Raw genomic sequence first — 13,292 nt, 5'->3', positions numbered from 1 at the left:
ATGTCACTTTTTTGTTTAAAATCTCTTCATGGATTTTTATTACCCACAGGATAAAATCCAAATCCAAGCCCTCATTATCATTCCGGCTCTCTTTCCTTTCTTTCTTTCTTTCTTTCTTTCTTTCTTTCTTTCTTTCTTTCTTTCTTTCTTTCTTTCTTTCTTTTCTTCCTTCCTTCCTTTCTTCCCTTTCTTCCCTTTCTTTCCTTCTTCTTTCTTTTTTTTTTGGTTGAAGAAAGATTTTACTGCACATTGAAGTTGGAGCTTCCATTTTCGTTTTTTTTTCTTTAAGAACTTTTATTGAGATACAATTGACATACAATAAACTGCATATATTTAAAGTGTACACTTGGATATTTCTTTTCTTATTAGTAATGTATATATGGCAATCCCAATCTCCCAATTCATTCCCCCAGAGCTTCCGTTTTCAAACTTAATGTTTCAGATTTCTCAGAATAGCTTTTTTAAAATTAATTTGTATTGGAGTAGAGTTTCTTCAGTTCATTTCTTATGCCTAGTCCCCTCTCCACACCCTTGATTCTAACATTCTCATCATGAACCAAACCTCGCTTATACCACCAGTGTGCCTTTCCCACCCCTGCCTTGGCTGTAACACTCCAACAGCACTGCTTTTTACCATAATACGTGTCCCCTTGCTTCCATGAAGGAATTTCAGTTGCTGCCTCTGACTTCTCAGCTCCTTCTCACACCACACCTTCTGCTCTGTTAACCCTGGTGGGCCCATACCAGTAATAGTTTTTCCATCACATCTCTCACCCTGCCCCCAGTGCAATAGACTCCATGGAAGTCGACCCCTTGGAGTGGAACTGCCCCGTCCAACTCCCTGGCAGAGGGAGTCCCTGTCTCAGAACACCATCAAGTTCCCTTGTCCCTTCGTCAGAACACCAACGAATGAAATAAGTCACCTCTCTGCTCAGGCCCAGCATGATTCGTGTCCTTGAGGAGCTCACAGTTCAATTGGGAAGATAAACAAGGACCAGCAATATAAGTGCTCTAGCAGATAGATGCACAGGAGAGCACAGAGGGAATACCAAACCCACGCTGAAAAGGTCAGAGAAGGTTTCCCAGTGGAGGTAACATGAGTTGGATGAGACAAGGTGGGGTGAAGGTGGGGGCAACACGTGTGGAGGCACAGAGGTGGGAGAGACCATGGTGATTTCAGGGCACTGCCAGTCACATGGCTTAGCTGGAGTATGGGGAGTGACAGAAGATAAACCCAGAGAGGTGGCTAGGCACCAGATTGTGAAGGACCTTGTATCTCATGTAAGGAAACTGGGCTTCATTTAACTTGTGATGAAGAACTGTTGGGAAACTTTAAATAGAAGAGTGAACTAAAACTCTGAGTGGAGCAAAAGACACTTAAATATTTTAGGTTTGGTTTGGTTGAGTTTTGTATTATTTAAATCTTTTATTTTGAAATAAATTTAGATTTCCAGAAAAGTTGTAAAAATAGTACAATAATTGCCTACATATCCTTCACTCATTAGGCTTCCCTCTAATGTTAGAAACTTTTTTGTTTCTTCTTTGGCCACGCCATGCAGCATGTGGGATCTTAGTTCCCTCACCAAGGATTGAACCTAAGCCCCCTGCATTGGAAGCATGGAGTTTTAACCACTGGACTGCCAGGGAAGTCTCCAAATGTTAGCAAATTATAAAACTGCCGTACTAAGGAAGTTAATATTGTTGCAATACTATTACTAATCCAGAGTCTTTATTTGAATTTCATCAATTTTCCCCCAAAGCCCTTTTTTCTGTTTGACAGTCCAACCCAAGATCCCATATTGTGTTTAATTGTAATGTCTCAGTCTCCTCCAATCTGTGCTGGTTCTTCATCCCTTCCTTGTCTTTCATGACTTTGATACTTTTGATGAGTACTGGCCAGTTATTTTGCAGAATGCCTCTCACCTGGGGTGTGTCTGATGTTTTCTCACAGTTAGATTGAGGTTATGCATTTGGGGGCAAGAATACCACCAGGGTGGTGTTGTGCCCTTCTCAGTGCATCATGGCAGGGGGTACATGATGTGGATGTACCTTGATCACTTCGTTAAGGTGGTGTCTGCAGGATCTTCCACTGATAAAGTTACTATTTTTCCATTTGTAATTAGTAAATATCTAGTGAGTCCATACTTTTAGACTACATAAACATCCTGCTTCCCCTCAAACTTTTGCCTGGTAGCCAAAGATTTTGATGGGAGATAAGGATGAAAGACGATAGCATGTCACAGGGAAAGAATGGGAGGACGTTGACATCCAGGAGCATCATTGAGGGGGCACTGAAATATCTGACAGGGGGTGTCTCAAAGGAGTAGTGGAGGGCTTCTAAAAAAGAAAGGACTAACATAAGTCCTGAAGGCCCTTGGCTTATGTCACAGTTTGGCAAAGGACCAGCTTCTTGGGTGAGGGGAATTTCTTCCAAATGCCTAAAGCTGTCTGGCTCCAAGTCCCACCTGCACACAACACGGGCTGCCTGCAGACCAGCCAGCAGTTAGCACAAACATGGAACCATGTTCACTCTTCTGGCAAATCACAACAGCCTGGGTTGGCATGATGATCTGGGTGATGGTGGGCTCCTGGTACCCTTTTCTCACCTCCCGCTTACCTTTGGCAGGCAGATCCATCATGCAGAATGGCGTGCCCCGGACCATCACTTCTTGCATGATGATGGCAAAGCTATAGACATCTCCTGCAAAAGAACGTAACCTGCTACACCTTGGGGCTCTCAACAGTTCAGGGGCTGTCCACAGCAACTCTGAAAAGAAAGCGTTGTGTAATGAATACAGGGAGGATTAACTGACAGCATTTGCAATGCCCTCGAGGGCTCCAAGGGTGCTGTTTCATTGACTGCTTTATATTTTTATTAAGACAGACTGGCATGCTACTGCCGCCACCCCGCCTCCCCCTGGGGTTTGAATCTGTGAATCTAAGGAATTACTCTCAGAGAAAGCATACAACGTTCCCCACCTCAGGACCACGCAGGCAGACACAGCAGAGGTGTGGGGAAGGGCAGAGAAGCTCGAAATAGAAAAACTATCTGGTGCTGGCTTTCTTGCTCTCTTGAGCCTGCAAGTAGCAGTTGGCAGGCTTCCAGGGAAAGGCAAGTGCACTGCCAGACTGGTTGCCATGGATTTGCGGTGTGCTGAGATCTATATGTGTCTGGTAATTTGACTGCGCCGGGGCTCAGGGATTCACAAGTTGCTTTCTCCAGGTCTTATCTAAGAGGATTAGAGGATCCCCAAACCTCCTCTGTTCCTTGCAGAGCAAAAGGTGCAGCAATTCCTTAAACTCAGTTCCGCAAATATTTATTGAGGATTTACTATGTACCAGGCACTGTGCTTGGGACAGAGATGAATTAGACCTTGCCTCTGCCCTTGCAGAGTTCACAGACCAGTGGGCAAGATACACATGTGTACCCCTAACTGCAATACAACAGAGATAGTGATGAGGGCCACAATATAAGGTAATGAAGCTATCAAAAGCCAATATTGAGCACTCACTGTGTACTCTGCTGCATTTCAGATCCCCACCAGGGAAAAAAAAAAGATATTATCTCTGCTTTCAGAGAGTGAAGGCAGCCAGATACTCAGAAATTTGGAGTGAGGGCCCCTTAAGCATCATATAAAGAAATACCAATTAATAATATAAATTGAGTAGTCAAAAGTTGGAGGGAATGTTTTACATTGAACCATATGAAATTTCCCTGTCTGTAGATCACAAATGGTTCAATATTGGTAATTCCATGAAGTTCAACCTAATGAAAAACTGAGCTGATCAAATTAATCCAGGAAGGCTTCCTGGAAAAGTTAAATCTTAAAGGAGCTTGTTAAGAAGGTCAAGGATGCAGTTTCCTAGAGCTGAGAGGGTAAGGGCTTTGCAGGGAGAAAGAACAGTATGTGCAAAAGAACAAGAGGTCGAAAGGAGCAAATCGTGGATGGAGGTGGTGGTAAGCAGATTAGCTTGGCCAAAGAGAAGGGCTCTGTTAAGGAATAATGAGAAATGAGAAATGGGGTTGATGGAGTGGGGGAGGGAGGGTGGCTGGAAGAATGAGGGCAGAAGGTGAGAGGCCCTGAGAGCCAAATGAAGGCATTTGGAGTGAATGCAAAAGGCAGTAGGGGTGCTGGAGCTGGAGAGGGATTTGATGAAAGCCGTGTTCGGGAAGATTAATCTGGCAACCTGCACAAACTGGATTGAAGAAGAGCGGCTGGAATCAGGGAGACCAGCTAGGAAGTTATTACAGTACGAGCCAGAGGCGGGGTTAAAGGGGCCTGAATGGGGGCAGGGGGCGATAGCAGCAGGATGGGGAACAAGGTGCATAGGAAGGCTACAATGGACAGGGAAGGGACAGGGCTGGGGATGGGCTCAATGTGGTCCTCCGCGGGGAGAGAGGTGCAATAAACAGCAGGTTGACATCGAGATAGGGAGGCTGGAAAACAGCGCCTGCTGAGGGTGGAGGTGGCAGGGGAAAAGTGCTGGCTAACTTTTCATCTTGTCAAATTCAGGGTATTGGGAAGGGAGCCCAAAGGACAAGGTTCTGTGAAGCAGGAAGGAGGATAAAAGGTCAGAGATTATTTGGGTTTGTTAGTGAAACCCAGGAAAGAGAAACTCACCCCGGAAATTCTTATTTTGAACCAATTCTGATCAAAATGGTGGGACAGGGAATTCTAGCCTCACCCCCAATCACATACTCATCTCTCTTTGTGCTCCAGCTGTCCCCAGCCTTCGTCTCCCGACTCCCCCGCCCCCACCCCCATGAAAGTCTCTGATACACTCACTATAGTGGTTTTGCTATAGGAGACCTGATACTTCTTTGCCTAGGAGAACTGATATTAGCAAATAAAACCAAAAATGTTGAATATTATTTTAGTCAGAGGAATACATTTTTGACCATGGGATTTCAGGCATATGGTTTGGCGGGGAGGGAAAATGGTATGCAGCTGCTTCTTCCTGGCATCCTCTCTCCCTGCACATTTAAAAGCACAAGAAGGGAAAAGAGGACACAACTCTCTGGTAAAAAGCTGGGTTATTAAATATAATCATAACCAAATAGTATTTTCAGAGAGCACTTATATGTATGTTGTTAATGGCTAAAATGAGGCTTTATCTGCACTATACTTATGTAATTGAGAGTGGACAGTAATGAATACACTTACAACCTGCCCTGATTTCCCCATTCCCACTCCAGAGCCAAGTAAGAGCCACTACCTACCATTAGACTTGAACTCTCCGAGGAGAAAAAATAGAAAAATCACTTTGGCTTGTTTTGTGTTTGCTAGAGCCAGTACTAGCTCTGAACCCTGCTATGGTGATAAAGTCAACCTTGGAGAGTCAGTGTGGTGTGATACAAGAGAACACAGAGCGGAAGTCAAGAGACCTGGGTTCACAATCCCAACTTGGTCACTAATCAGCTCAACTTTCTGAACCTCAGTTTCCCCATCTGTAAAGTGGAAATTAAGCCAGATGATCCCCAAGGGCCTTCCAATTATAAGATTCTATTAGCCCTGTCATCTAAGGTAGGGAGCAGCAAATTTTTATTTATTTTATTTTATTTTATTTTATTTATTTCTTCCATTCATTGATTCAACAAACATTTACTCCACCAGGTATTGTGAAAGGCACTGAGGGAGGCAAACCTGTTTCTTGCCTTCACAAAACTTACAGTTTAGGGAGGGAGAGAAGACAGCTAATTAAACACGTAATACCAACCAAATGTGGTATTACAACAAAGCTCAAAGCCTTAAAGCATCATAAAGAGGACAATTTAGCCAAGCCTAAGGGGTCATGGAAAGCCTCTTGAATCGGTGGTATTTAAGTTGAGCCTTATGGAAGGAGTAGAATGTAGCCAGACTCAGATGAGTGGGTAACAGAGTGGGAAGGGAAGAGTGTCCCAAGCAATGGGTGTAGCATGTGTGAGTGAAGTTCTGGAAGTAAGAGAGAGCCTGGCGCAAATAAATAACTGGAAGGTGGTCAGCACTGCTGGAGCATAGAGACAGAGGGGGAGTGGTCCTCATGGCCCAGACCACGAAGGGCTTGTAAGCCATATAAAGGAGTTTGAACTTTATCCTAAGAGCAATGGGAAGCCATTCGGTGAATTTTGGCACAGCTGTAACACGATCAGATTTGCAGTTTAGGAAACTCCCTCTGGCTGCGGTGTGTGAAGAATGGATTAAACAACCAGACTGCCCTTGCAATTTGGAGAATGGACTGAAACGGTAAGAGGGAGAAACAGCGAAAGAGACAGACACGGTCCACCAAAAAAACAAACAAACAAAAAACCAAGAAACAAAAAAACCACCCACTGCAGCTCCTCCTTTCCTCACTCTAAAACCAGAGTTTCTTAAGTTTGAAAGTTGCCAACCTATGAATTAAATGGAATTCTGGGAAGCTGGACATTGTGCTTTATCTTTTATAGATGAGTAATTTTGACGGGAAGCTAAGTACTTCCCACTCTGCAGCTGTCGTCCCTACATCCTAGTGCTAACACCAGGTAACTACTCCAAGCTTTCAAGTTGGGTTAGCCAAATAATAACCATACGACTACATCATCAACAAGAAGAGGTCCACAGAAAGAAATAGAGGGAGGGAGAGAGAGACAGAGACAGAGAGAGACAGAGAAAGAGGAAACTGTTATTAAATGTTTTAATTTAGCTGAGTGTAGGAGCTAGTCTTCAGAAGATGTGAACTGAATTCCCGGAATCGCTTGCTGCTAAGTAGCTACACGATTTGGGCAAACCTTGAACTCAGTTATCTCATCTGTAAAATGAGCAAGTGGGAGCAGATGACTCCCTTAAGTTTCATATTCCACTAGCTTTGTAAAGTGCAAAGATGATGCCACTGATGACTGCACTGTGTCTCCATCTGTGCATGTGTCTCTCTGTGTCCTTCCTTCTTCATTTCTCCTATAAAGTCAGCAATTTTCAAACTTATAACACCAAAGATCCTTTTAAGAATATGAGTGTATGTTGTCATTTTGCATCTCTCCCTCTCTCTGTCTCTTTTGGGTTGTCTGTTTCTCTGTGCTTTTGTGTCATTATTTCTCTTCTTCCCCCTTGCAATACTGGTTAAAACTTTTAATGTGCAAATTTCTTATGTGTGTTAAACCTTATTCATTTTTTCTCCTCTCTTTCTCTTTCTCTCTCTCTCTTTCTCTTTCTCTCCTTACTCTTTCTTTTTCTTCCTCCCTCCCTTCCATCAGTTCATTCCCTCACAGTTCTCACTCATCCACTCCCAAGCCCCATCTCAGATTTCTCCTATTTCTTTGATCTGTTATGACCCCTACAGGCATTGTTTGGTGCTGCCACTGGTGCACTAAATAGAAGACAAAAGCACAAAATGGACATTACAGGCATGCCTACTGATTTACTAGAAGGCCATAGTTCGGTCTGAAGCCATCCCACACAACCCATAGAACATTTACTTGCTGGGGACCCCCCCCCTCTTTGCTTCTTTCTCTCTAACAGAGACAGTGAGGGTAGGCTCTAGTGACATCCCATTCCAGAATGGGCTTTGTGGGAGTCCAGCTACCAAATTACCTTCCATTCAATCTGACAAGTATTTATTGAGCACCTACTGTGTGCCTAGCGCTCAGCAAGTTCCTCCAAGGACACCTGGGGTCTCCACACAATATAACCTAATCCTGCCACAGCAGGAACTCAACATTATTGCACCGGCTTTGTTCAGAAGGCTTGACTGTGCTGAGATTACAGCCTGCAGACTTCATTCAACTCCTTTGGCTTGGAAATGAGGCTGATTTTCAACAAAAGTGGGGAGTTGAATCAGCCTGAGGCTTTAATTCAGGGCATGTTCTCATTTGAACTTTGGAGCTACCTTGTGTCATCAGAAGGGTACAATACATTGCTTACCTTCCTCAGAAGGCTCCTCTTGGGAGAGTCTTAGCGTTTCCAAGGTGTCATTAAAGCCATAATCTGTCACTTTTAGTACAAAACGCCCATCTACCACACAATTCCGAGACTTCAGCCTCCCATGAGCAAATTCTCTGTGGTGTAAGTACTTCATGCCCTGCAGATGATACAAACAGGATTTATTTAGCAACTTATTTAACTATTTTGTGCTTTTAGAGCCACTTTCTGAAATTGTTAATGGCATGAGCTATTATGATCTAGAATTCAGCCTTTTTCTCTTATATGCAGGCAAAGCAAAATTTTGACAACAAGAATCATTTCCAGGCCCCTTCTAGAGCTAAAATTTTATGCTTTGATGAAGAATCATATCTTGTGGGCATAAAGAACTGTGTGTTATTGGAAGATTTATTTACGTTTCAAACACAGGATGGATCTATACATATATAATTGCCAAGAATTTGAAGATTCTAATTTTCCCCCAAAAGGTCTAGCCCAACTCTCATTTACTGCTGGAAGGAATGGAAACTGGTACAGCCTTTTGGGTGGGTAATTTGGAAATAGCTATCAAAATTGAAAGTATGTGTACCCTGTGACCTAGGGATTCTACTTCTCCAAAGAAATGCTTACACATGTGTACAAGGAGACATACACAAGAATACTCTTTGCAGCTCTGCTTTATGTTATATAATTGGATATGTAATAAAGATCTATCAAGAAGGGACGTCCAAATTGTGGTACATCCAAACTGTGGAATATTCGGCAACAACTAAAAATAATGATAGATCTGCATGTACTGATAGGGAACCATATCTAAGCCATAAAGTAAGTGAAAAAGAGTAAGTTGCAGGACTATGTGATAGTATGTATTTTAAACAACAAACAAAATCTATAATGTATGTAAATACACGTAAAATGAATTGCAAGGTTAATCACCAAATTGACAGCAGTGATTAATTTGGGGGGAGGATATGAAGGAGGATTGAGTAATTGTCAGTATTTTCCCATATATATGTATATCATTTGATTTTTAAATTTAATTGAACACATTATTTTTATAATTAGAAATGTTTTATTTTTATAATTTATATAAAATGTATAAAAATTATATAAAATATATACAACTTATTTTTTATATTTTTTAATTAAAAATAGACAATAAAAACAAAAGCTGAAAGCAAGAAAGCTGAATACTACTGACTGCTACAGTTTGCTTGGCAACCTTATATGACATTCAAATGTGACCTGCGAGGATTTTATCATATCGGTTTAATCATTCACATATAAATTTATCCATATTCTAGTGCAGTCATCTCAGGACTGTTTATGCTGAGTCCTTTGAAGTATCTGGCTCTATTTTGCAGCCTGACACGCCTTTGTATTTGTATACTTTACATTTTGCACCCTAGGAAATTCTGTAGTTTCCAGTACTTCCAAGTAGAGTCTACAGTGGGCTAGATTTCTCCCAAGCTGTCTAATGCTTGAGTTTCATTCATCATGGCTCCGAGAGGACTCATTTAGAGGACTCTCCCTTAACTCACAGGACTTTGCTTACAGAGTGAGTGGAAAGAGTATTAGAATAGGAATTAGGAGATTCAGAGTCTATTATCAGCTCTGCCACTTAATAGCCAGCTGATAAATATTTATTGAGTACCTACTACGTGTGGTAGACAGTATATAACAAAAACCTCATTTAGCTTCTCTGAGCCTCTGTAAAAAAGAGGCTAATCACACTTGTTTTATGGAAAATTGGAGTGAGATAATGTCTATAAAGCTACCTTGAAAAGGGTTAGGCCACAGTACAAGGGTAAAGACTGTGATTAATATATAGGAAGTTCAACTAGTCATTGGCTATCCAGATCAGCCCACTACAAGTGCACATAGACACAATTTTCATATCACTCTAGGGAGTTCATGGACTCCACTAAAGCTCATCCATAGACCCATCTGTGAACCTCGTTGGGTGTTAATAGTCCTTGCCTTTGCGAATGGAGGTGTTGCCTAATAGAACCAATGGTCTTGGCTTTCTGGTCAAGCTGACTTTCACTTCTATGCCTATGGTATAGACCTACGCAAAGACCCGTCACCTAGTTCTAGACTGAGCCAACTTTTAGAAGGTGAAAGCCAGGAGATGGGACTAAGCAGTACCAAAGAGCCTAGGAGTGAGCACTTTCCCACATCCAGAAAGCAGAGAAATAGGATGGAAGAAAGGATTGCTTAATGCAGAGTGCTCAATGGCTATAGGAAGTAAAGAAAAATTTGGTCCTCAAATTGGTGGCAGGGGGGGAGCAAGCAAATTCTTTCTGTATCAGGACCTTATAACAGATGTGGACAAAGGGGCTATGAGAAAAGGTGGGGGCAGACGCAGGGAAGGAAGGTGGAGGAGTGAGAGCATCACGATGACCCAAGGAAAGTGAAACATCCCAATATATTGAAGTTCTAATCTACAGGGAAAATCTTAGATCTTCAGTCTTTCCATTAACCTTGATGAGATCCAGCAGGAGTGATGATTTAAACATCCAATCTAGTTTCACATCGTGATTAGTCAGTATGTCTTCCAGGCTCCTTCGGGAACAGAATTCTGTCACGATGGCAAACATCCCCGAATCATAGAAGAAGCCCACTAAAGGGTTAATATTCTCATGACGCAGGTCCTTCATCTGGAAACAGAGGGAGAGAAGAGAGTCACAGCTGTTCTGTCTCAATTGGAGCTGGGACCTTCTTCCTGATTCTTTAGGGACACTGTGGAGCGGAGTTCAGTGACCTAGGAGTACTAAAGAAGTTAGTACAGTAAGAGGTGGAATGGACTGCCTTTCCGTGAACATTCATCTGTGCATCATCTATTAAAATAAATAGCTTATAAATAAACATCAGGCCAAAGCTTACCAAATTTGTTTCAGAAGAAATGTTTAGAATTTTGACTACATTTTACCTTTGCATCCATTCATTTTTTTCCACTAATGTGAGAAGCATTTGGTGTGTCTCAACAATGTCCAAGCCATTGGACTGCGTGCTAGCGATACAGAGATAAACAAAATGAAATCAATGTCCTGAGAGAGCTCACATTCAAATAGACAAACAAGCTGACAGTGATATTTTCCTATGAAATGGCTTCTTGTGGAAGGGAGAATAGGATGCTGGTAGAGCTCAGATGGTAAGCATCTAATTCAGCCTGGGGGATTAAAGAAGGCTTCCCTGAGGAGGTAATGTCTGGACTATCAGGAAGGGCAAGTAAGAGTTGACCATGTGAAGGTGACATGGTGGGAGGGGTCAACAGTGAGACTGCAAGAGGTTTAGTGTGACCAGAACACAGTGCAAGGGAAAGAATATGAGACACAAAGCTAGAGAGACAGACAGGAGCCACATCCTATGCGGCTTTGAGAACCTTGCTATAGAATTTGAAATTAATATCATGGGCACTCAATAATTGTTATCTATTATTATTGCTATTTAATGGGGGATGAGAGAGAAAAGGGCTCCATGATCACTTCTAGATTTCTACTTGGATTCCTGGGTAGATGGCAGTGATATACAGCAATATAAGGAATTCAGAGATGTTTAAGTAGTGGATATGCTGGTGCCCCACCCATATCCCCTTTAGTGTGCCTCCCCTAGATGCTTTAAATGTTGGCTGATAACTCACAGTTGCTCCATTCTCTGGAAAATTGTCCTAGAGCCCAAGCCAAAGGGGAGCTATCTTACCTGAAAGGTTAGGGACCACCCACAGATTTCATCTAATGATTGACTGACTGGGAAAGGTACAAAAGTTCAACTCCCTTGCCTCAAAGTGGAACTCATGGTATAACTTGTGCTCCAGTATTTCTCCCATAAGATCATACTGAAGCTAGTCTCAAGCTGAGATCACATACTTGCTGAGATTTTACTTCTGCCTTATCCTGCATCCCTCACTCCTTTTCTCTTGAGAGCATTCTCTCAATGAGTAATTCTAAAAAGAATCTCCATCTCAGGCTCAGCTTTTTGAGAATCTGACCTAAAACAGTAGGAAAGCAAATTTTTGGTGATGGGAAAGGCTGATTAATTCAGTTTGAGACATATTAAGAATGAGGTGCCCATGGAACATCAAGGTGGAGCTATCCCGAGGAGAGAAGCATGTTCTACATAAACAGACTTGGATTGACATATATACACTACCAAATGCAAAATAGATAGCTAGTGGGAAGTTGCTGTATAACAAAGGGAGATCAACTCGATGATAGGTGATGACTTAGAGGGCCAGGATAGGGAGGGTGGGAGAGAGTTGCAGGAGGGAGGGAATATGGGGATACATGTATAAATACAGCTGATTCACTTTGGTGTACAGCAGAAACTGGCACAACAGTGTAAAGCAATTATATCCCAATAAAGAGCTTTAAAAAATATCAATAGAATAATATTTCATGACATGTGAAAATTATAAGAAATGGTCTTAGTATCCATAAATAAAGTTTTACTGGAACACACACAAAAAAACAGACTTGGGAATTGTAAATCTGTAAATGGTAGATGAAATTAATGGGAGTAAATGAGATAAACCAAGGGAAGCAGATAGAATGAAAAGAAAAGTGGGGAATATCAATATTTAAAAGATGGGAAAAGGAAGAACATCCTGCATAAAGACTTAGAAATGAGGCTGGAGAAGTGGTGAAAGGCTTATTTAGAACAACATTATGAACACCACAGGAAGAGTTTCAGGGAAGTGAGATAAATGCCAGAATGAATTTCAGGAAAATATGATAAATACCAGAGAGGTCAGGTAAGATGAAGACAGCTACACCTAGACACATCATAAACTCCTAAAATACAAAGATAAACTTGTGTAAGCAGTCAGAGAATATACAAAAACCTCTTCGTGATTAAAAAAAATTTACAGAAAATCAGAAGTCAAAGGCACATGTGTGAAAAACACCTCAGGTAACATCAAACCCAATAGCAAAATATTAAATTCTTTTCCTCTAAAGTCAAGAGCAAGACCAGGATGTCTTCCTTCACCGTTTCTACTCAATATTGTATAATAGCATCTAAACATTGTTGAGAAAAATTAAAGAAAACTTAAATAAATGAAGATCTATACCACATTAATGGACTGGAAGAGTCAGTATTGTTAAGATGTCCATTTTCCCTAAACTGATTTATAAATTTATATAACCCCCTATGAAAAATTCCAGAAGGCTTTACTGAAGTAAAAGACAAGTTTATTCAAGAACTTACTGAAAATTAAAATGATTTACCCTATCCAAAACAATCTTGAAAAAGAACTATTTGCAGGAGCTTACACCACTTAACTATAGGATTTCTCTGGAGCTATGATAATCAAGAGAGTGTGATATTGGCAGTAGGGGCCACTAATGAGTCAGTGAAACAGAGCAGAGGCTAAAAATATACCCACACATATATAGCTTTTCACCAAGTTGAAAAGTTAAT

The 13,292-nt window shown here is 41.5% G+C and overlaps 1 protein-coding gene across 1 annotated transcript in view; it reads right to left on the bottom strand.

Annotated features, from left to right (window-relative positions):
- GUCY2F (guanylate cyclase 2F, retinal) overlaps positions 1-13,292 on the bottom strand; it is an 88,092-nt gene that overhangs the window by 21,808 nt on the left and 52,992 nt on the right. The window contains exons 8-10 of the mRNA XM_057718719.1: positions 10,355-10,531; positions 7,875-8,031; positions 2,618-2,767 (exon numbers count right to left, since the gene is read on the bottom strand). Coding sequence (XP_057574702.1) covers positions 2,618-2,767; positions 7,875-8,031; positions 10,355-10,531 — 484 coding nt within the window. The remainder of the gene's footprint in view (positions 1-2,617; positions 2,768-7,874; positions 8,032-10,354; positions 10,532-13,292) is intronic.

This window comes from Hippopotamus amphibius, chromosome X (genome assembly GCF_030028045.1).
Source record: "Hippopotamus amphibius kiboko isolate mHipAmp2 chromosome X, mHipAmp2.hap2, whole genome shotgun sequence".
In the NCBI taxonomy this organism is placed as follows: Eukaryota; Metazoa; Chordata; class Mammalia; order Artiodactyla; family Hippopotamidae; genus Hippopotamus; species Hippopotamus amphibius.
This window is presented reverse-complemented; position numbering and strand designations above follow the sequence as displayed.